We start from the raw sequence: 25,741 nt of genomic DNA, 5'->3' as shown, positions 1-25,741 counted from the left end.
CTTAATACTTAACTGGTAAAATAAACTACTAACTTCACATTGCATCCTTGAAAGATTTTTTCCAGCGTAGCCTTAGAAGATTCTCATCTGATGATGATTTTTTTTTTTATAGTATTTGACACAAAAATATTTTTTAGGTTGAGGGATGCTTGCCTACCTTTAATGGGCCTTAGTTTTAAATCCCAGTTTAAACCAAAACTGAATCACATTTGGGTTACATTTAAGGACTATAAAAAGGTTTGAAAAAAAAGGTGAGAAACATTTCTCATTCAGATGTTATCGATCAGGTATCTGCTGTTTTCAAACTTAATGTTGCTTCTATGTACCTGAAGTCATTACAAATGATTGGTCATGAAATATTATTAAAATACTATGAAGTCTGAATTTTTTTAATCGTTTTTGGCTTCTAATGAAACTTCGGAGCAGAATGTTGCATCCAATCAGTGTATAATAAAGCAATTTGGACATTAATATATCTTCTACATATATCATATCTTATGAAGTACAAAACTCATAAATATCAGTGGTTGGTATGGTTTTATTTGATGGCCAACCCTTATGTTAACCATTCCCATTCATTCTTTTGTCTTTGGTTTTCAGATACTAAATCCTGTTTAGTGTTAGGTCTCAAACCTAGGACAAAGGCCTAACTAAGGTGCTTATTAACATATCAAAGCAGACACTGGCTATGTCCCAGCATCCACCCGGGGAGCACAACCTGCCTACTGCTCTGAATTCTGCAGCTCAGGGGCTGGCCTACCCTTCCCCCAGCTGCTCTTCCATATACAACCCAGCCATTTTGGCTACACTGGTCCTTTTACCCTTTTGCCTTTTGGCCTCTTGACCTCTTGGCTGCCACTCAAGGTTGTCCTCTTCCCTCTGTTCATATGGCCCCACTCAGTTTGCTGGCTATGTTCACTTTCGACTCTCCCAGATGCCTCTGTCTATGCCTCTGGCTATGATCTCTCTTTTATAATAAATCTCTTCCACCATAGCTAGGAACAGTCACGTCCTCCTTTACTTATCTTTTTACATTCATTTAGTAGTCACAATTTAATACGGACTTATTTACTTTTCATTGTCAAAGTTTCAGGACCTGATTGATTAAGATTATGAAAATCCACTACTGTTTGGGAAAGGTGTAGGTGTCTTTAGGGCATCCATTCTTGTACTTAACCTTGTCTGTAGGACGAGGTAGGGACAGGTACAATTCTCTTTTTTATCCAAATAGTCATCCATTTGGTTCTTTGTTGTTTAAGACACATCAAAAATTAGATGGTAGATATTGGTGTAGTCTCTTGTGCATTTGATTACAGCTCTGAAGTTTTAAAGCCTACTCTGAAAGGAGCTTTAAAGAATGCAAAAAGTGGTTTTCCTGATGGCCAACCTAGGTTATGTGAATCAAGACCAAAGGGATTTTGTTTAAAGTCCAAATGGATAAGAAAATGCAGGTAGGAGATTCTGCTGTCCCAATTAAAGGTTATATTTAAAGTGGTTCCCTATGAACACTTTCACCTAAGAAAGCCTTTAACCTAGTTTGCAGTTCAATTACTCCACATAATTACTCAGTTAATTTTAGGTCTTAAACAAACCAGAGATGGTAATCAGCAAATTGAGCTGCTCCGCGACTTGAATCTGGCGGAATGGTCTTCGCTTTATAAGTTTAACGATGTCTGCCTTTCCACTTCGGTCCATCAGATACAGATGAGATGCGGTGCCCAGCAACAAATTGACTCCTGTTCAGATACAGAAAAGGAAAAGTGCTGCATTAGCTGATTGTTTTATTAGCGTGTATTAATTCTACAGAAAGGGATTTCACTATGGTGTTTTTATATTTATCACAAAATTTGATGAAAATCATTCTCATTACCCTTCCCCCACCTTATTTTTCCTTCTCCCTCCCTCTGGTCCTCTCCATTATACCCGTAGGACCTTAAAATAACCTTTTATATACAAGGCAAAATGTGATATTTATCTTTACACATTTGGCTTATTTCAATAATCAATTATAACCTATTTTCCTACAGACATGATTCTATTCTGTATCACAGCTGAATAATACTCTACTGGGCACAAGTGAATTCCATATTTCTTCACCCTTTATTTATTGATTTTCTAACTAAATATATATGTATAATTACTTTTGTAATTTCACCTTGCTGATCTGAATAAAGATGACTTTATCATTTTAGGTAAATGTTTATTTCGTACTATCTCAGGCCTTATTAATCTCATATTATTCACCTATGCACATGCCTATCAGAGTATGTCCCCTAAAATGTGTAAATAGATGTCTACACACAGAAATATTCTATTTTCCTGCCATCTAATGTGCCATCTGACATACAGAGTGTTGTCTATATCATAGCACTATTTTTAAATTGTCAAAAACATTTCTAGAATCAATCTATAGTCTCAACCCTACTGATAAGGTCATAACTTTTCTAAAAAAATACAGTTGAAAAAACTTGTTAAATTTAAGAATTTATAGAGAAAAATCATACTCTAGATTTAAAAATTGTAAGACCCTACAGAACTCTTTCTTGCATTAAGTGTATTCTACATTAGAAAGATTTAAACTCAAATTTTCAAATAATTAGAATGAAGACTAAGTTTGTATTTCACTCCAGTTAACACAAGCTAAACAAAGCGTAGAAGTGGAAGACATTATTTCAACAAGGCAAATCAACCTTAAACCAATTAAATAAATTAAACCCTCAGTTCAAGAAATCAAACTCACCCCACAAAGAACCACAGTAGACCTCAGATGAGAAATCCTTTTCATACTCATGAATCAGTGGTGTGTTGTATGCTGGAGAGACAGAGAGTGGGTTAACATTGACTTCAGATGGTAGCTTAGGTGCTTTTTTTAGCACCTCAACAAATCCTACCTATACTGTAAAGGGGGAAGGTATTGAGACAAATCACTGGTCTGTATACTAAATGTGCCAAGTATTTCCATCATGTAGATGTCCCTCAAAGTTTGGTTTCCTTATTGCATTTCATCTTTTATGTAGTTTTTGTAAATTCTTAATGTATTGGAAAATACAAATTATAGTGGTTAAAATACATTGCTGAGTATGAATGTGATTTGTGGCTTTTATAGTTGTACAAAACCAAGAATTGAGTAAAGGATTCAATTTCTCAATTGCAGGTCAAATCCAGTCACCTAAAGATTGAGTGACAGGTGGATATGATAGCAAGGGTCTGTGATCCCAGGAAGATGAGGAAGTCAGTGCCAGTAACTGCTATAGAATGAGCTTAATGCCTTTCTGGTTACATAGGACTCCCAAAAGTCTAAGGAAAAAGAGATATGTATGTTTATGTGTATGTGCAAATGCATATGTATGCTTAGTTTAATTATTTAGGCACAGAGGTTGGTTTTCTTCTTCTACCATGTGTGTTTAGGGGATTAGACTTAACTTGTTAGACTTGGTGGCAAATACCTTTACCTCCTGAGTCACCTTGCCAGCTTGAGGAATGTTTTTTAAAGCATTCATAAATCTTGATTTATACCAAATGAAAATTCAATCTCTTTGCTTCATCACCCATCATGAATTATGGTACAAGCAAGTAGAAGCATTCAGCATAGAAAGATCACAGCAGAAATACTCACAGATGTCACTCCCAATATCAGAACCTCTGGAAGGTAAGTGCCTGATAGGAAACCCCAATGTTGATGATACAGGTATATCGCTGTTGTGCTCACCATCAAAGGATGTGATCTCCAAGGCAATTGAATCTGAGGTCTCAGTTCCACAATCTGATTCCTAAAAGGAGACCAAAGACCCAACTTTTAATGTTTTTTTTAAAAAATGCCATGGGTGCCTTGAAAGTTCAAATGCGAAATCTGTAATGTGCATCTCCATGAACAGTTACCACAACACAATGAAGTAAGTGCCATTGCCTCTGCTTCATTTATAAGGAAACCAAAACTTCAAGAAATCAAAAGTTGTCTGGGTCTGAGAGCTGGTAAGTAGAGGATCTAAGTAAGGCTTGAAAGGAATCTGACTCCAAAGTATATGTGCCAAATAGTTACTTTAAAAAAAGAAGCATATCATGAGGGTATTGCATCTGTTAGTTTAAGATATCTATAGATCTGGGTCTCATAGCACAGGCACGAGAATCTAATGCTGGCACCTAGAAGGGAGTTGTTGTGAGTCTTAGGCCAGCCTGAGCTGTATAAGTTCCAGGCTAGGGGTGGGCCTACAGAGATAGACTCTGATCCTAAAACTGTAATCAAACAAACACAGGAGAACAAAAGACACCAAAAATACATGGCTTAGGAAAACTGATAGTAAGAAGAATGTCTGGAGGCATGGGGTCAAATGATCAAACAAAAGATGGAAAAAACAAAACAAAAACCCAAATTATAAAAGTCTTAAGAGTACTTAACTCTAAGTCTTCCATTTAAGGAGTAGACACTTAAGGATAAAAACCTCTAAACTTGGCAATACTATATTTTATCTGTGGAAATTTTATCAACTCTCTGTTGAGGAATCTGAATGTCAGGGGAAGAACTGGGAGTTAATTATTTGGGAGGATAAAGATATATCGGCCTAGCAGAAGTGGAAAACAAAAATGTGGTATGTACATATACACAATCGAATTTTATTCAGCCACAAAGAAAAATGAAATCATGAAAACTTCAATTTGTTGTATGTGTGTGGAAATTATTATACTAACGGTACAATTCTACTCAGAAGCATATTTCCTATTCTTTATGATACATACAGGTTCTAGAATTTAATTTATACATATACAAATATATACATATATGTGTGTTTATAGCATAGAACTAGAAGTGATTATGAATGAGAGGGAGAAAGATTTTACGGGAGAGTAATGGGGGACAAGGGAGTCAAGAGAATACATGTGACTTGAGAGTTTTTTTTTTTTCCGGTTTCTTTTTTAGAGACAGGGTTTCTCTGTGTAGCCCTGGCTGTCCTGGAACTCACTCTGTAGACCAGGCTGGCCTCGAACTCAGAAATCCGCCTGCCTCTGCCTCCCAGAGTGCTGGGATTACAGGTGTGTGCCACCACTGCCTGGCCTTGACTTGAGAGTTAAATGGAGGCAAATAGGTTACAACTGAGGGGCAGGGGAAGGGAAAGAAGAGGAAGACAACAAAGACAGAGGATGTGTGAAAATACCATATGAAATCTATCCCTTTATGTGCCATATAAATAGAAAATGCTAATGGTTGCACAGTGTTGTACATGTCCAAAATGCTAGTGATTTACAAACTAACATGAAACATTTCCATATTTGTATTCTCCAGCTATAAATAATCTTGCCATTTCCTTGAAATACTCTCCTAAGTGCATAATCTGACACAAAAGGACAAAATAAATCAGATTTTTTTCCCTTGGAAGTACCTAGGAACCATTAAATTGTATGTAGGAAAGATCCTATGCACTTAGAATTTTAATAATTTCAGGATTTGAGAAAAAAGGTTATAATCAATGTTAAATACCTGTAATGTTACATATGTGTTGACATACATTTACAAGAGAAGTACATATTCATAATATTATATATTATTATATAGTCATCACCTCTTGTTCACGTTCAAATTGTGGGAATACATGTTGACCCCGAATGCCCCTATCGGCTTCATGTCCCTCCTGGATCCCACCAACAGCTCCAGCTTCATCATCTCCATAGGCTCTGAAGGCTCCCCTGTTTACATCACGTCCATCATTATTACCGTTCTTCAAGATTCCCCCTCTGCGATGATTTCCTCTGATAACAAGAAGAAATTAATAAAAAGCCATTCAATACAAACACAAATCAAAGCTACAAAAGGAAAGAAAAAGAGAAGATATTTCACAAACACACACACACACACTTTACGTTCAGGAATGTTTTTGCTTTTTGTGAATGCTTTTGGTCTTATATAGACATGAAAAGTTCCCAAAAGGTTTGCCTATACTAATACTGAATTAACACTGTTAAGTCTGTGTCACCATTGTTCAGAGGAAAAAGAATTACATTTTGTTGTTGTTGTTGTTGTTGTTAGGTACACATAATTTGGTAGCTACAGAAAATACTAATTTTTCTAAAGTAGTGAGATCATTTACTAATAAATTTCAATCACATTTAATGATCAACTCCATAGTAATATTAGAATATTTCACTATTTTATATTATGCTATTTTGAAAATATGCTTTCAATCATTTACATATATATCAACAGCTCTGCTATAGAAACCTTGGTCAGCTACTCTTACCAGAAAGTACGTGTAATACAGGTTTCAAATGCTAGAGGCTCAAATCTAAGAGACTCACATAATCAGTGGTTGTAAATACCATTTTTAAAATGCAAGTACCTTGTTTTGCATGGTAAATGTATTCACTATTAAATATATGCCCCTATTGTGACCATAGAAGAAAAGCTGTGTGAGAATGGAACTTTTTAATACATTATTTATTTTGGGAAAAATCTGAACGATCTTTTTGTAACTTCTCCACCAATTAAATTAATAAAGACAATATTAAGTTGATCATATACATGGCAAAATCTCAACTCTCTGAGAAATGCTTAGCTATGCTTACAAATAGTAGTAGAATACTTCATTTTTTTACCCTATTTCTCATTGTGATTTTATAGGAAAACTAGATTAACTTTAAGAGAAACCTCAGTCTCTGTTATCAAGAAACTAATAAATAACTGAATTTCAATTGCATATGCATTTTTATAATATATAAATATTAAATTCAGAACTAGGTGTTCTAACTTAGAAAAATTTAAATTACAATATGGAACATTCACCACTATGCAAGTATAATTCATTAATTCTCAAATGTTATTCTACATTTTGAAATAAACCAAATATGCCAATTGTTCTGAATTTATAAGCATCTACTGTATAATAAGAGAGATGAACCAACCTTGGCCCATTGAAAGCAGCACCACGATTACCATCTATGTTTCCATCATTGTAGTGACCAGCGCCATGGCCTTCATAGCCATTTGCCTGATCAATCTGGCTATTCATGTCATCATGGCCATTGGCAGCGTCAAGGGGATATTCATAAGCATCACCATCAGCATTAGCGTCAGCATCATAGAGTTCAACATAATCACCATCTTCTTCAGGTTGCCGAGCAGAACGTGAAGGCAATATCCAATCATCCCAGAAGAGTTCAGAGCGTGAATTAAAGCCTACCCAGTCATTTGTCAAGTACACAGGGGGTGATATTTTTCCCACTTTAAATCCATCTGGAACCTGCGTGTACAAGAAAGGTTAAGGTAGCTTCTAATAGCTTCTCATTTTTTAATTTAGATAGAAGAACCTCCCAAAATGACATTTTAAAACATATTAACTTATATTATTTATTGAAACAGATGTCTACCTACTACAAAGAGAAAACATTTTAGTGAAATGAGTCGCCCAAACCCAAACATTAGTGGTTATTAGTGGACTTTGTAGATCACATGGCCCAATTTACTCACTGTTTTATTAACCCAATTGCCTGCTGAGGAGTAGACATTTGCTTTTGATGGTAGGCAGTATGCTCTAGACAAAGTCAGTTATTTCCTTTTGTTTTATCCTAACACTGAGATTAGGGTATAGCTCTTGAAAAATATAGGTTATTTTCCCAGTTTTGTCTGCATAGTCCATATATTATCTTAAATTATTTCAAATGCCTCCAAAAAGCAAGCAAATACAAATGCAATTCTTATGGTAGATATGTATGATAGAATAGAGGTATTATGAAATTAAATAATATGATCAGAAAGCACATTGAAAATGTTTAGGGAGGCCTTTTTACTTATATAATCACAGGAAATTATCTCATTATTTAAGAAATACTATTAAGCAAAAGTTGAAAATGTGACTTATACCTCTCAGTCATAGATTAGTCTGGATGTATCTGTTTGTCAATGTTCTTTCCTCTATAGTCTATTTCTATTTTGTGTGGTACTGGGATTGAACCTAGAGACCTGAGTACTCTAGGCAAGTGCTCTACCACCAAGCTGTATCTTCAGTACCTCTCATCAATACACTTTGATTAAAAAATGCAATATTGTTTGTTCTTTCCCCATTTCAATTTTAACTTGCAAATCTTATATCCTGAATACTTGCCCAACAATATGATCTTTTTATAAAGACTAATACAACACATTTAAAATTTAAACTCTTAACTTTTTTGTGTATGACTGTTTGCATATATATATATATATATATATATATATATATATATATATATGCATCTTGTGTGTGCCAGGTGTATGCAAAAGACAGAATAGGGTGCTAAGAATCCTGGAACTGGAGTTATAGATGATTGTGAGTCATCAGAGAAATTCTGGAAAACAAACCCTTGTTGCTGAAAGAAAAACAAGTGCTGAGCCATCTTTCCAGTCCTTAACCTTAAGCTTGGAAGGTCAGAAAGAATAGGTCAAACCAAACTGATGTTAAAAATAGATATAAGTGTATCATGATATAAACTTACATGGATATCAATCAGTAACTTCTGATCAATAGTAGAATAAGGGGGTGATGACTGGGACTTCCTCCTAGTCACAGGACTGTCCTCCTCAGAAGATGATTCTATGGAATGCCAAAAGTTCATTAGTAACAACAGAGATTTCACAATTGCTTCCATTTTTGCAGTGGATCTATTCAATAGCTCAGTGTTTTTCTTTTGTCATTTGTAATTCAGTTACAGAAATATCACCTTATATTTAAACCCTCCTGTGCCCATGATCTTGAGTTTTGCTTTCAAAGGTAGTAGCAGACTCAAGTTTGGTTTATGCTGTAGACCTACAAGGCACCTTTGTCTTCGATATTTAGTGTACACTTGATAAATCTATGTAAGAGGGTAGACAGTGAGGCTAGTAAGCACATAGAGCCATTAGAATCTATGTAAGAGGGTAGACAGTGAGGCTAGTAAGCACATAGATCCATTAGAATCTATGTAAGAGGGTAGACAGTGAGGCTAGTAAGCACATAGATTCATTAGAATCTATGTAAGAGGGTAGACAGTGAGGCTAGTAAGCACATAGATCCATTAGAATCTATGTAAGAGGGTAGACAGTGAGGCTAGTAAGCACATAGATCCATTAGAATCTATGTAAGAGGGTAGACAGTGAGGCTAGTAAGCACATAGATCCATTAGAATCTATGTAAGAGGGTAGACAGTGAGGCTAGTAAGCACATAGATCCATTAGAATCTATGTAAGAGGGTAGACAGTGAGGCTAGTAAGCTTGTAGCTTCATTAGAAATCGAACATTAAAAAGAGGAAAGACTGACAGCGCCAATGTTCACACATACTAAACAGTAGGAAAGAGGTCCAAGATGTAATTTAAAGATGAAAAATTCTTGAATGTGTACTGCAATATTAAACCTCCCCAGTTTTAGCCCAGTTAATATAGTCCCAAATAGTTCGATAAAAATGAAGAGTGAACTAATAAAAATTACAAAATTTAACTATGTTTCATGAAACTGGAAACTTTAGAGTAATGATTTGTGATAGAAATACTCTGTGCCTGATCTATCCTCTATGGCCAGTGACCATTTTAGAGTACTGAAGATTAACCACTGGACTAGCAGGGAAGCAACTGAGCATTTAAAATGTGTCCATTACACCTAAGAAATAGACTTAAAATTTTATTTAAACTTTCTTTTAGTTTTCATCTTAATAATCACATATGACACTGCTTTTTACTGTCACATTGGACAGCACAATTCCATTATGATGGTGTTTCTATTTAAAATACAAATTCTTTCACATGGTAAGTATAGGTTTTGAAAACTACGTTGTAGTAAATAATAAGTTGTCTTAAAAATTCAGTGCAAATATTTAATAGGTTCAGAAATTAGTGAGGACTAGGTGAACATATTTATTATAAAAATGCTTCCCAAAGTAATGCTTTTTTCTAGGGATATTAAAGATAAATACCATTGCCACCTCCTTTATCTGTAAACTTACTATACATAGTCAAAGTCTAGACACTACAAATAATACCAATGGCATTTGTAAATGATATTATCTTTTGAGAATATTACATTCCATATTGGAGAATGTGCATTCTTGCTGTCCAGTACTGTCTCAACCTTGCTATTTATTATTTATTCAAAAAGTAATACTTTCAAGTCTTTTAGCGTGGAAGTAGAACAATGATAAAGGTTGAGTATCCAGTGATTTCTATGGCATGTCTACAGTGAGATGATTTCCTCTATGGGAAAGTCAAGCCTGCTGGGAATCTCATACAACATGTGTCATACACACAATGGAGCCTCAGACCTAAAAAGTTTGGTTATTTGCAGAGATAGTACTGCTTCCTTCTCCTATCAATGTTGATGAATTATTTTCTTTCAAAAAGGCAAGTTAATGGATCATAAAATTTGTGTGTTCACCATGTACTAGCAAGTTTGTAGCTGACCAACACAGAAGGCAAACATTCCTAAAATTTGGCCTGAGATTTTTAAAACGGAATTTCTATGTGAAAATACACTATGAAAACAATTGTTTCATTATATTACTCTCCTAAGATGGACTAAGGTTTTAAAATTCAGATATTTGAGTATTTTATCTTCCATATCCCTTATAAACTTTTAACAAAAATCTGTATGCTAAATTTTATAAATAATGTGAAGGTTTGGTAAGGAAATGTCCTTTAGTTAAACATATCTTGCATACTTAAAAGTGAAAAATGCCAGAATTTATGACCCAACACAGAGTTTTTTGCATTTTTCATAATGTTTACAAATGTGTAATCGTTTTAAAATCTCTAAAATGAACACCACTGTTTGATTGAAAATGATACTGCAGTTTTTCAAGCTATCTTAGTACTATATGATCAATTAATTTTCCATGTATTTTGAATAAAGCCACAAGTTTTTCATATTTCATAATACACATGTTAAAAATGTCATATTTTCAAGAGGTGAAATCAAACAACAAGGAAAATCTGTCCTCACAATTATTTGACTTACTGTCGTAAAATTAGTCTAATATACTTTTGCTAGTTGAAGAATGGTCTCTCAAGGTTTCATGCATTATCTCATGTTGGATTCTTTTTCTCAGAGGTCCCCACTGATCACTCCACCATATCAACAGCTTGTCTTAATACTACTTGGCCTACCTAACATTTTCATGCATTCCTTCTTTAAATACTTCTATACTTCTGAAATATAAGCTGTTAATATTAGGCGTATGTTGAAACTTTCAGTGTTGAATCACCTGAGTCCGCTTGAAAATTCTGAGGATTTAGGCAATTCCTTGGTCTGATGTCCATGGGCTGCTGAAGCTCTTCCAAAGAAGGCTCCTCACCAACACTAAAATGACAGAGACCAAAGGTTTGAAGAAGGTATATTGATAATCATGATAAGGACATTGGGAAGTTTTATCTTCATCTCTTACAGCCATCCATGAAAGAAATTCAAACCAAACCCAAAGAAAGAAAAAAGTTTCTCCCACAAGTGTTATGTGAAGATATAAAGTCACAAGATTTAAAAATGTTATGTCATAGGGTTATGCTTATTAGATATGAATTCTCTATCATCTGTACACAGTTTACAGTTTATACATCTGTGCATAGTGTATAGTAGCTTTACTTTTGACTTTTAGTTCATTCATATTGCTTTTTCATTAATATTTTACTTTACTAGGTGAGTTTATAATTTTAAGTCCAAATTAACTTATTTATGGGCAAAAATTAAACACCGATTAAAACATTTTTTCAGTGTGTGTGTGTGTGTGTGTGTGTGTGTGTGTGTGTGTGTGGACATGTAACTATAGGTAAAAAAAAGTCACATTACTTATGCAAAAGTCATAGAGGCAATTTGTAGAAGTTGATTCACTCTTTTGACCTCGTACACGTTGGAAACTGAGCTCAGGTCATTATCTTAATATCTTAATATAATGAATGGTCAACAAATAATTACTCAATGATTGACCTAATGAACACAGACTAAAGTTTTCTCCACTGTGAGATTAGCCTATTTTAAAAATTGTCTTTCAAACAGAATCCTGACTTATAAAACATAATCTTTGAAAATCACTGAAACCAAGAATGATACAAAGATTAAAACTACAACAAATAGTTTCTATGTTGCATATGTATTCATATGTGCTTGAATAAGAAGCCTATCTTATTTATAGGACAGATTCATATATTTGATTGTAACTGCAGAATACTTTTTGACTGTTCCATTCTGTTGCATTAGCTTCTACATTTATGAATAATTTCTCTTTTATTACCTTGTGCATGTGAGAAAACTCACCTGACATGTATTGAACCCTACAGCAAAATGGATAGTATTGAATAAATTATTGTGATCACTTCTATTTCTATATTCTCAAAATTGTTAGGCAATTATTGAATTGAATCATATGGCACTGTTACTGGAAGATCTTGTTATTGGGTCACTGCTGTAAGGTTTTTAAATATAAGCCAATTTTGCCAAATGATCATGATGTTAGTGATAATTGAGTTTTGACTTCACACAAAAATTAATGCCAAGGAAACAAAATTTTGTTTTATGAATTTCATAGTTACTCACAAAAAATTTGAAAACAAAAACACATACCTTGGAGAAAACTTCACCCGATGTGTACGATTCCCGTTGCAAGGCATAGGAGCAGATCTCTCTCGGACCTTAGAGATACAATGCCATTGATTGATAAAGTTTGTTATCATAAATTCTTCATAGTTACTAATTTATTAGAAAGTTGCTTACTTCACATATTTCCCAAATATCTAACTTAAAAACACAATCTTTATAAACTGAAATTATTTCTACAGTTATAACCTTAGAACTAATTAACAATAATTTCTGGTGGCTTCTTAGAATATTAGCATAGGAGTAGACTCTGGAAATTATGTAATCAAAAGTTTTCTTTTTATTATTGCATAATCAATAGCCGGAGAAGGATAATAGCTCTTCTAAAATTTTACAAAATAAAATCATGCCGGGTAGTGGTCCCACATTCAGGAGGAGGATTTCTGAGTTCAAGGCCAGCCTGGTCTATTCAGAGAAACCCTGTCTCAAGAAAGCAAAAATACATCCCCCTGAAGAAATAATAATAATAATAATAATAATAACAACAATAATAATAATAGAAAAGAATTTAAGTACAAACTCCTATCCTTCTAAACTAACTCTACAATTTCTTAGGTTATCATTCACAAGAAAGTTAATATAGTTTCTTTGAGAAAGTATGGCATAATCAGTATTCCAAATACTTTTAGCCTCTAAGTCAATTATACTCATCTGATATAGTAAAATATTCAAGAAAGAGCACACACACATGCGATGTTGGCTTACATCTATGAAATAACATTCCTTTCTGTTAGCAGGGCATGCAGAGCCATAGAGTGCTGCCTTGTCACATTTAGTAATGTTCAGCTATGGCCATCTGACATGTAATAAGAAAATCACTCTTTGGAGAAGACATTGCATCATGTACTTAAAAACAAAAAGTAGGATATTGTAAAAACAAACAAACAAATTCCCTCCCTCTAATTCCTAGAAACTTCACTTAGCATTCAAATATCAGTTTGCCTAATGAAGTGACTTATCTAAGTTGTCTTTTTACTTCAACCAATGGATTGGTGAGAAAAGAAAAACACTGTTAGTCTTTTATGTTTGGCTAATGAGTAATGCCAAATATACCTAGAGGCTTTACAGAATGCATGATAAGTGTCTTCCTGAAAAACCATTTTCTAACTTCAGGTTAGCCAATTGGCATTATTCTGATCTACTCTATGCCTTTTATGCACTTTGTCTCAAGAACTTTCTATTTTATTTCATTGTTATTTTCATTTTTATTTTATATTAGGTCACCCTATGTTATAAGACTGTCCAGAAACTACTGAGCTCAAATGCTCCTTCTGCCTCTGCCCTTCCTGCAGCTGAGTTTACAGGTATGTACTGCCACCGCAGCAGGGTCAAGAAACTAAGTGACACTATTAAATTAAATTTCAAAAATCACTAATCACTACACATCTGTAATGATAAAAGATGAAAAGACATGGCTTAATATGAGTTGATACTCTTTGGTATGAAAAATGGGAGAAGTAAAATAATTGTGAGTATTGCATCTATTAAGACACAATACATTCCAATCCAAACATTGCTCATTGAATGTCTTGGTTAGTGTCAAACCGAAGGTAATAATTACCCTCTGGGAATACAAGCAAAGCCATGTGTTAGGGCAACAAAGAAACACTATTGACTGTTCTCATTAACTAACACAATCCAACCCATGACCTCTCTGTAAATATTTAATATTTATAAATCAAGAATCTTAGTCACACAAGATTTAGTTTCTAAGAAACTATATTGCAAAAGCATTGACAATTTTCATAGTGGACTTCTGTGAAGTATGTTGTGCTAATTGTGTACAGCACATATGACTCCTAACAAACTATCACCAAAGGAAATTCAGGGTTATTTATTTATTTATTTATTTATTAAGTAATTCCAGTGACCCCAAGAAGAATTGGGAATGTTGGCTGTTACAAACCAAGTCATAATAATACTACCTACTATCTCTACATAAGAAGTGAACTCACAATACCACATACATGTTTTAAATACTGTATTTTTTGATGTGGTCATCAAAACTGAAGTTGCCCTGACATTATTTAACTTTTCATGTGTGAGAAAATGAATCATAGACTGACTTAGATCTGTGATAAATAGTCTATCAGGAGCAGACAGAATCAAGGTAAAAGATGTATGATTATGTTCCACAGTAAGCTACTAACATTTTAGTATAAAATAGTAGACTTAAAAAATTCCTGAAAAATATCCTTCTTACATGATCTATGTGTATATTCTAGATATTTTAAATGAAATAAGTTTGCAAACTGAAGAAAAAAATCAAAGTGAGGCCACTTACCAGCAATGATAAAAACATGAGCTCTCAATGGAAAATTAGAAAGTGTAAATTAGTATCTGTCACTGAACAGTTGACAACTTATGAATACTCAGTTACATTTATGGTAAACATTGGTAATGCTGTTAAAATGCTGTTCTGATATTGTGAAATGGAATGTAAACATTTGGGAGAATCTATATACACAGTGAAGTAATGTTTTCCAGTTGATGAATACATGAATTTAGAAATTATGTGTAAGTGGAATCTCTATTCAAAGTATAAGACAGGACAATGAAGTTTTGGAGATACACAATATTTGACTAGTAAGTACTATTTTAAATTCCATTTGTCTAGTTTGGGCATGTTACCAATGAATATGTACAAGTATTTGAAGGACACTCTGAAGGAAAATTTACAACAGTCACAATTATCTGAAAAAATTATATCAAATTCCTCTTTTTTAGCCATCTCTATGTACTAAGCCAGCTCTTACACATATATTTAAAGCAAACAACATATGGTCACAGATTGAATTATGAAGTAGATATGAATATCCAGCTGTTTTCTATTAAGCAAGACAGATTAAAAGGATCTGAAAATAGGAGACAATGAGATCTGTATAATAAAGTTTTGAGCAAAATAAATATTTTTCATTTACATTTACTTATTATGTTAAATGTATTTATAACTTTTTGGATTTAATTTTCAGTAAGTTAGATAGTGAATGACATAATGGAAAAGCTTTACAGAATTCTCAATATTTAAATTATAAAGGGATCCTGAGACCATTAAGTTTAAGAGGCACTTTTCTAGGTACTTATTAATGTCATAACAACTCATATTGAGAACTTTACCTCATTTCCTGTAGGATTTCGAGCGTGTGGTTCTATTTGGACTTCAGCCTGAATTGAATGAAACACTTCATCATTGTCTGATGAGTCATCTTCTCTGTCCTTTGAAACAAAAAATAATATAAATATTTAAATCATTATGAGTGTGCAAGTGATAAGAACAAAAGAATCATCTTATTTTGTAACCATGACGAATAATTTCCAAAGACTTAAAAATTATTTAAACCAGCAGTTTCTAATAATTTTTGGTTAGGGATCCCTTTTAAACTCTAAGGAAAGGTACAGACTGCCAACAGAAAGCTGACTATAGACATACACATTTGCATACATTTTTGGGGTTAACTGCTGGTTTCCTGAAGCTTATCTTTGCAATCCAGATTAAGTATCTAATTTAATGTTTGATTAACACATAGTCACAACCTAACTTTTCACATTTAGTAAGCTGTTATAACTCCAAAATTTGGTCCTCAGTAGCGGAAGATCTGTGATATAGAGTCCAAACATTCCTCCTAAATTAAGCTCTCGGAGTTTAAGAAATTGTTCAATCAAATGAGTCAACCACTATTATCTCTTCACATACAGATTATAATGAAGATATATGCACCTTATGTTCTGGTGTACTGGTATGGCAAAGCACTCAGACATATCTATAAATTCTAATTAAATTTCACATATATCAAAAGAACTGTGACTTTTTCTGTACTATAAAGAATTTTATTTCCTTTATGTATTCTATAAGGTATATATATATATATATATATTATATATGTCTATGTGAGAACCTAGGCTCATAGGATGGCTAACAATTATTAACTGACTTATTTCTATTTTGAAGTAGCTTCTCACATATATATTAAAAACAATGACAGTAAGTATGCTCTCTGCTGCTAATATTGGGCATATTTCCAGGATAAATACAAGTCTTGTTCACTAATGCAAATCCCATTAGCTCTAATTGGTTTAGAGAGCTCATTGAGGATAGTCATTAGCTAGTTATATGCCTTATTTCTGGCCACAGATCATGGTTTCTGACTCAGATGATTTCTAGCTCCTTATATTCTGGAAGGGATGCATCCATTTGCCCTTTTAGCTCATTTTCCTTTCACTTTTTAAAATCCTTTCTTATGTAAATGTGCCAGGGAGTTACCAGTTGTTTAATTGGCTTAATGTGCACAAACTCAAATTATAACTTCTCTAGATATTAAGGAAAGGTTCATTTGTAATTATTACATTAGTTATTAGTAAGTGAATGTGGTTAACTAATCATTATATAACGTTTCCTTTTATATAAATGAATACTGAAAATTATTAGAAAAAAACTGCTTTCCTAATCTATACTGACCTTACTAATTTGCTTATTAAACCTATAAACTATTCATTGTCAAATTAATAGTGCAAGATAAAGTTCAAAACATCCTGTTAGATTTTATCCACCTACATACGGGAGCTTTGACGTTTTATTGACTGTTCCTAAATAAGAAGGCAAGTTCCACTCGCCCTGTCTGTGCTGTCACATCACTGAACAATCACATAAAAGCATGGGAGCATTAAGAAGACAAGTTATAAATATGACAACTATATACAAAGTGCTTTACAAATAAGTTTTGTCTTCATTTCAAAAGAGACATATTTACTTTTATTTTGTATTATTTGTATGGGTGTACAGTTTTTGTAGAAATCAGAAAAGAGTAATAGATTGCCCAGGACTGCAGTTCTAGATGGTTGTTAGATGTCAGGTGATACTGGAAACTGAAGCTGAGTCCTGAGAAAGTATGTGCTCTTAACCTCTGGGCCATCTCTCTAGGCCTTACTTTTTGTTTTTATTTTAACCTCAGTTTTAAAATCCCAAAGTAATAATTAATGCACTTCATACAAATAATGCAATCCTCCATTCTATGGCAAGAAATAACAAATAAGCAACTTCAAATTGAAAAAAGTATTTCTATTTATGTGTATTTACGTACTTTAATTCATGTGTGCCACATGTGTGCAGAAACCCATGAAAGACAGGTTACAGGCTGTTATGAGCTGCCATGTAGGGTTCTGGGAACTGAACCTATGTTCTCTGCAAGAGTCATAATGCTTTTATCTGCTGAGCCATCTCTTAGCCTCAGAAAGTTACATACTAGAGCCATAAAAATGGAGGAAGCGTTGAAATTTTAAATGAGGAATGTTTCAAATTTTAAGTGTTTGTATGCTATCCATTTACTGGGAGTAATTGGAAAAGGTAAAACAAAGCAAAATAAAACCCTAAATATTAAGCCACGACTCCTATATAGATACATTAAGCTATTAGTTGTATTATTAAAGCAATTTTTACTCTTTTGATCACAATTATCTGGAGATTTCAGAATGATTCATTTGAAGTGCAAATTAGTAAATCTTCGGTAGAACATGGAATATTTGTTTCGTTTGGTTTCACAGAGAAAATATGCAAGCAATAACCAGCATATTTTCTCAGTAGTTTTCACTCAGGAAAAATATTAAAAATCTCTTACATTTTCAACTTGTCTCAGTTGCTCTTCATGCTGATTAAAGATGTCCTCCCATCTACGATGGCGCCGTCTCCTGCTGGTTTCTACATCTGAGAATTCAAAATCTTCAAGCCTCCATAATGCCTTTGCCCTGAACCTCTTGGGCCTTAGCCTTTTTGCTATTGCTCGCTTCAGACTAGAAACTTTTGACCTTTTCTTCTCTATGGGCTCCGGTTCAGAGTAAAACCTGTCTGTAGACAAATTTTCCAAGAAGATTTGCAGTGGACCAAGTGGTTTTGAGATGTACGCATTTGGTGCTTGAAGTAAGTCCCTGGACAGTCCCTCTATCAGTGCTTGCACTGCACCAACTGCCCTTGAGGCCTCTAGATCCCAGGCCTGTGCCTGAGGCATCTCTTCATTTTGTTCCCCCACTGGAATTAGCAGCTGTGTATCCAAATGAAGAGGCAAGAGCACGTGATGGTTCTGGGACAGTAAGGGCAGGAACACCTGGGCATGCACTTGTATTACCTCAGGTTCCTTATCCTCAATCTCAGCCTGTGGAGGCTCAACAGCCTCTTCTTGCACCTCAGCTTGCTCAGGTTCCCCATTCTGCTCTGGCTGCTGCTCTGGAACTGGATTCTCCCTCGGCTGTTGTTCAGGAGCCTGGCCCTGCCTTTGCTGTTCAGGTGCCCTGTCTTGCCCATGAAATTCTTCTGGCACCTGGTCCAAATCTTCAGGCTGTTCTGTTTCTGAGGCATCATGCTGGGCCTGCTGTTCTTTGGGTACGGGGGCCTGTGCCTCTGGAGAACTAGGTTTGTTATCCTGAGTAGGCAGTGGCATGAGCACCTGGGCTGCTTTGCTTACTTGGGGAGGTGCCTGGGCCTTTGTAACTAGAGATGCAGCTGCTGTGGCATCAACCTCTACCTGTACTGGCATGACCACCTGAACTGCCCCATGTAGATACTGTGGTTCCACAGCCTGCTTTTGTAAAGGCTTAGATGTATTGTCCTGAGACTGTAGAGGCATGAACACTCTGGCTGCCTCCTGCAGTTGTTGAACTTCTTGTTCCTGTGGCCCTTCTTCATCAGGTAACCACCTTGGCTGAGGGACTTCTCCACGCACGACTCTGAGTGGTCTGCCTCTGCTGCTGGTTGGCCCTCTCAAAAGTTCAGGAGTGCAAGAAGGTCCTCTAAAATAAGCATACAGAAGAATGGCATATAATGAGGGTTTACTGGAACTACGTCAGGCCTGAGAATTGCTTTAAGTTTTAAAAGATAGATCCACCAACAAAGATAACAAATAATTCTCTACTCATTCTTGCAAGGTCTGAAATATTCTGTAGGTAACGTGTAATGCTGCTGATGGATTAAATCCTTACTGTAGGCTGCTACTCTACTTGATCATTCTATTGATATATGTCATTTCAGAATAGTAACACAAATTCTCAATGTTTTCTCACAATATCTCATAGGAACAGAAGTATGGTGGGTTTTGTTTGTTTTCTGGGGGTTTTTTTGGGGTTTTTTTGTTTTTTTTGTTTGTTTGTTTGTTTTTTTGCCAAATAGGATTAAGTTGTCTTGAGCGGACGATAACAGCAATAAATTTACTGTCTTAGGTAAGATGCTATCATCTAATTATAAACTGAGTTTTCCCAACACACCTGAATCTCTGTGTGATGTACTGTTCATTAACAGCTCGTTCTCCTTCGACATCCAGAGGCATTCCTTTTGTGTGAAAAAAGAGAAAAGGAAGTAATGCAAAAACATCAACGGTTGCTTCACCTTAGTGACTTTGTAGCTTTCTATGGCGCAGGACGGAGAGTGAATTACTATGGATAAGAAGGTAAGAAATAAGAGCGCTCTTCAAACATATTTTGTGGGTAATGTTAATAAGTTTCTAGGCATAGTTTTGAAACACAGTAGAGATACTTCAGGCATATTAACTTTTCTAGACATAAGGAAAAAAATCTTAGCAATCTGATGACTGCTGTCAAGAAAAGGCAGAATGGAATAAAGGAAGAAGGACAAGAAGCACTTGATGGTATGGATTTGACCTATAGAACCCTGACCTCTTGAGCTACCCTGTATGCTCACTGATGGTCCTGAGTCTGCTCCAAGAGAGGCTTAGTTATGTGTATGATGCTCAGCCTGGAGTGACATAAACACCTTGGTTTCCCCTTGAAGTTGTTTAAGTGCTTTTCCCTTAGGTAACACACCTTGACAGAGGGGCAATCGGCATGCAGGGTCTTAAGTAGTCTGCCTTTGCTTGTTTTATATTTAATATATTTAATGCATTCAACTTCTTTCCTGTCAACCATGGTGTTATTACTGAAATGTGACATCTTACAAATGGGAGAGTGTTAAATTGCTTAGGACAGCTATAATTGCATTTGTGGAGAAATCGCCAGTGAAATGGGACTTTTTCTGTAGGTAACATTTTTTTAAATTTTACATCTCTAGATTTCAGCAAATTATGGCTGATGCTCCTCTAGCGATTTGGGAATGGCCTGTCTGATGCTGGTCCCCATAACATGATCAGAGGCATGTGTAAACGAACCCTTTAGCCACCCATTCAGAAAGAGGACACATAATTTTGTGGACGAGCTAAGCAATACTGCAGTCACTCTCACATTTAATTTGGTCTTAGCATGCTTTCTGTCGTTATCAGGTCCCATACTCAGGGCCTTGTCTATAGTTCCTGAAGTTAAATGCATAAACTTCGAGAAAATATGAAATAGGAGCTTCCTCAGTATTTTCTTCTACATTGAGTAAAATCATCTTGTCACTTTGGGGATCAGTAAGTGTCAGCTGACCTTTGTGTACAAAAGTTAGCTTCTTTAATCATATCTCAAGTTTGTGATTAGGACATAACATGAACTTCATATGGTATATACAAATTAAATTAAAAACTAAGTCATTAAATTTGCAATTATGAACACATTTGTCTCCAAAGAGTTGATTACATTTCTTTAGTTAGACTTTCCCTTAAAATAATATAGCCATGATCCAAAATTCTATTTGAATATGAGCTTCTAGGTCTTGTAAATATGAATACTTCATAGGTATAATAGGAATAGTTAAGTAACCTCATAGATAAATGCTCACCAAAGAGGTAATTGAATGAATTAGTGATGCACAGTACTGAAAAACTGAAATGTAAAAAGGCTCTGGGATTTTCCCAGACCTGTCTGATCTACTTGTCTTCTTGCCATGGAGTAAAGGATAGTTATGGGCCATGTGGCATAGGTGGTGGGAAATGAACTTAGGACCTCTTATCTGCTGAACCAACCCTCTAGAATCACCCCCTGCTGTCCAAAACGTAATTCTTTAACAAACACTTTAAAACTAAAAACAATAAATAAATGTAAGATCCTATGTCTTATCTGAATGATACAAAGCTTTGCAGTTTCTACCTTTTCTCTCTCTTTTTTGAATGATCCCAGTAAGATGCTTTGTCAAGGACTCCACAATACGTCGTTCATGTTTGATGTCATTGACAAATGGGTGAAGAAGCATGTTTCCAGATGTTGGACGAAATAGGAAATTTTTTATCATGCAATTTTCTATGAAATTCTGGAACTTAAGGGACCTGAAAGAAATGAAGCATGGAGATGAAAGACACCATATACTGCTGTGTGGCTCCTACCCCACCTCTGTGCTGCTTTCCAGGTCAAAGATTCTGAAAAACTTGTTAGAACTATGATTGCCTTTCCAATTAGGAACTATCTCATGTCTTAACAATATACATGATACAATGATGACAGGTAAACCTCATCAATAGAACTTGAGTCAACGGACTTTTCTACTCAACACTAGGAATGTCCATTAATTCTAGCAGCAGGTACATAGTAAAGCTCATGTAATCAGATGACAATTACAAGATTCAATGTAATTCCGAAAGAAGGTGATGATAAACAGTACAAAACAAGCTTGTAAAATGACACATGCAAAGAGACTTAAGCTAGATATTTGTAAACAGTTAAACTGAATTCAAACAGCAATGCCAACAATCAAACAGCAATTGCCAGCTCTTACTAATCATAGTAAGCAAGAGTTTAGCTGGATGTAGCTTTCATAAAACACAATTCTCAGGGGTAACAGGTCTGCAGCAATGCAGAACAGTTTTTCAAGTCTGTGAATGCTTAATTAATGGGCCAACCAATAGAGCTGTACATCACAGTTACTGACTGCATGTCTAGGCACCAGGACAAACATCACAATATGGTTCTTCATTGCTCCCTTCACCTCACTGCTAAAGAAGCAGCTGAAAATGTCCATTAACAAAAAATACTGTAATATCCTCATCTCGTATTATGGAGGATACTGCTTATTTCTGGTTAATCACCTATATCTAGATTTTAAAAAAGATACTGGATACTGGCTATTTAGGCATCCAACATAAGACACTGGATTGCAGGAAGTATTGTCCAACAAAAATGTTGAAACAAGAATGATCAAATCAATGAAAAACTACTTTATAAATCTTAAATTAATATATTTAATAAATTCCTGTTTACCATCCACTGGATTTGACTGTGGGAGAGGCTTCCCGTAGAATAACACAAAGGGCTTCCAGAGGCTGAAGTTTATACAGGGCTGTGAAGGGAAACAGATAAGTTTAGGAAGAACATGCAGAACAAGTACAAAGCCCACTGCTCGTCCCACGGTCTCATTCACGTGTCCTGTAAAATAGACACTAAGAAATGAACAGATAAATAAATGTGTAATAACTAACAGCAACATTTACTTTAATAGCAACATTGTAATAAGTCTTCAATACGTGATCTAACAAACTAATAAAAAATGAAAAAAACAGCTATTAGAAAAATGGACAACAGTATTAAAACTACTTTATATAATATCCAGGAGAATGTGAAAACGGGAAAATATTTGGTGCAGATGAAATTAAATTCTCCTGGTATATAGGAGGAGGTTTCGTCCATATTCTGCTTTGTGCCTAGCAGAAGATTCACACTGTCACATAAAAAATGGCAGAGCCTAAGAAACACATCTCTTCAACTTATATCCTATGTTGTTATGGGGTTTGAAAGTTTCTATAAATCTTCCAGCCTTGGTGTAAATGCCTCTATATTGCTTAAGTTCCCACCTATAACATAAGAACTAAAGAAAGCCCTGGTAGCCAAAAGGTTCCATTTTCTATTGTTAAGGTACCTTCTCCCTGATAAGGTTTTCCTCTGCCTTTTCTGTTTCTCTGGGAGACCTTGATGATGTCCAAAAGATCAAAGGATGATAATTTTCTGACCTAAATCTTGGAAGACACCATCTAATAATTGTGGTTTTGGAAAAGTATCTCCTTTGAGGTCAAAATTATGAAAACCTAGAAGATTGCTACAGTTACCTTGACGTGTATTGTTTGCATGCAGAGTTCATACTCCAGGCAAAGAACAATAGTGGTGAAAGAGAAATGTTTGATGGGGAGGCAATCTAGAGCCACTTATGATTAAAGCCATTTTCGCTGTTTATCTAGGCAGGATGACTACTGATAACTCTTTGTGAGTTGAGAATCTCCTTGTCTTAATGTATCTTTCCAAGGAAGCTTATCTTTTGAAAACTCTGTGCAAGACTCTTCTGCCCTCCTACTCTGAGTATGTACTTCAATCCCTTTTCCTTTTATGCCTTAAAATCTTAAAATAAAATTAATGTCAAGTATCACATTCTGACATAGTAGATATTGAAGATAAGATGTAAGAAACAAAATAATAAGACACACATACATACATACACACACATATATAAATATACTTACATAGGATGATATTTAGCAAAAGCATTTGGTTATTGGAAAAACTACCACTTATGGTTTGGTACATGATGGCACATGTATAGCTAATTAAAGCTGACTATTACAAATGAAAGCATCATATTCCAGAGAGACGGATTTGTATAGTCTCACAAACTTTGAAATATATCAAATATATCAAACATTTGTACTTACGAGGAGCCCCATCAGCCATTTCAATAGCAGTGATTCCCACAGACCACACATCACTCTAAAAAAAAAAGGATAGGAAGAAACCTATTAAAATGGGGAATTAGTATTAGGAGTCTCAAAACCATTTTGGATGGAATTGGATATTAATTCTACAGTCATTTCATCTGTTTTTATAATGAAGCTTCATTGTAGACTAACGTTATTTGAGTTTGTGACTAGCCAGCACTTCATTGTATCATAGGTTCATATGGAATGATGTTTAGTGAAAGGTAAGTGCATCTTGTATGCTTTTCTAGTCATGATGTACTTTAAATATAAAAATAACTTTTCATAATGAAGTCTTAATATTAAGATCTATAATGTGTGATATAGAGTAATTTAATTCTGTGTGTCTAAGTTTCATTTAATGTAGAATGCTTCTTAATAGTACTCTCTTCAAAGGATTAATACGTGTACATATGTACACAATATATCAATATACACATAATATATACATATCCAAGTTAAACATTATTATATGAATTATGTTACATACAAACAATATTTGTTGAAATTTTCTTATTAATTATTAGATACACATTTCAATATCTCCTGGAATATAATCAATGGAGCTTAGAATAATTATGGAGCTCTTATAAACTATATTCACCATTATTAGCTGGTGTTGGTTTTTCAAAGTATGGAAAAGGGGCTGGTAAGATAGTTCAGTGGCTAAATACATTCACTGTCAGGCCTGCCAATGTGAATCCACATTTTGACAGGAGAGAACTGACTTCTGAAAGTTGTCCTTTGAACCCAACGTGTGCTTTTATACACACACACATGTGCAGGTAGGTGGGTGAGTACAGATATCATACTTAAATAAAATGTAGCTCTAAAAAAAGTGTAAAGGGCACCTTACTAGTGATGTACTGGCTGACTCAAAATAGTTTAGTTTAAAGCCTCAACTTACAGAGAGCTTAACTTTGCTTTTTATGATATTGTAAGTTTAAGGTTTCTTTCAATTAAAGAGATTAAATAATTTTATTGAGATTAAATAATAAAAGCAAAGGGTTAAAGTACTTAAGAGGACTGTAAAATTTATACAGATAAAAAGCATCACACTTTGCAGAAAATGAGTTAAAAACTTTATTCCCATTATCTTCCTAACTTCCAATGCAGTGCCAAAACTGCAAGAGGCTCTCAGTAAATAATCATGTTCTATAACAAGCAAAGAAGATTGGAGGAAAAGGCAAAGAGATGAAATATAAACTGATCTATTTCAGATAGTGAGTCCTGCATGCTATGGAATGAGATCACAGAAAATTATTTGGAATGCTTGCGATGTCATGGTTGAATGAAGTTTACTTTTTCTAGTTTTTAGCACATAGGGACCTTTGCTCTTTCCATATTAATTTGCTGTAATATCCAGTTGTATACCTGTATGTATATATGTGCATTTCAAATAGAAATTACAATAGAAATGGTAATATACAGCACAATTTGTTTTTTTCTATTCCATTGATTTTCTGTGGTTTTGGAGGCCATGCCAAGGATTATCTCCAGTACACCAAGTAATGAAAATATTATTTTTATTTTTGAACTTACACAGATTAATTATTTGCATTATATTCATTCTTTATGTGTGG

At 34.6% G+C, this 25,741-nt stretch overlaps 1 protein-coding gene across 1 annotated transcript in view; it reads right to left on the bottom strand.

The window, feature by feature from the left end:
• The window catches only part of Nrk (Nik related kinase), a 92,563-nt gene that overhangs the window by 15,420 nt on the left and 51,402 nt on the right, over positions 1-25,741 (bottom strand). Inside the window, exons 9-23 of the mRNA XM_052171331.1 lie at positions 24,117-24,171; positions 22,678-22,756; positions 21,574-21,749; positions 19,822-19,885; positions 19,080-19,350; positions 18,186-19,043; positions 15,691-15,789; positions 12,541-12,608; positions 11,192-11,286; positions 8,458-8,555; positions 6,892-7,229; positions 5,556-5,742; positions 3,617-3,770; positions 2,741-2,812; positions 1,593-1,736 (exon numbers count right to left, since the gene is read on the bottom strand). Of these exons, the coding sequence (XP_052027291.1) occupies positions 1,593-1,736; positions 2,741-2,812; positions 3,617-3,770; positions 5,556-5,742; positions 6,892-7,229; positions 8,458-8,555; positions 11,192-11,286; positions 12,541-12,608; positions 15,691-15,789; positions 18,186-19,043; positions 19,080-19,350; positions 19,822-19,885; positions 21,574-21,749; positions 22,678-22,756; positions 24,117-24,171 (2,758 nt within the window). The remainder of the gene's footprint in view (positions 1-1,592; positions 1,737-2,740; positions 2,813-3,616; positions 3,771-5,555; positions 5,743-6,891; positions 7,230-8,457; positions 8,556-11,191; positions 11,287-12,540; positions 12,609-15,690; positions 15,790-18,185; positions 19,044-19,079; positions 19,351-19,821; positions 19,886-21,573; positions 21,750-22,677; positions 22,757-24,116; positions 24,172-25,741) is intronic.

This window comes from Apodemus sylvaticus, chromosome X, assembly GCF_947179515.1.
Source record: "Apodemus sylvaticus chromosome X, mApoSyl1.1, whole genome shotgun sequence".
NCBI classification, from domain to species: domain Eukaryota; kingdom Metazoa; phylum Chordata; class Mammalia; order Rodentia; family Muridae; genus Apodemus; species Apodemus sylvaticus.
This window is presented reverse-complemented; position numbering and strand designations above follow the sequence as displayed.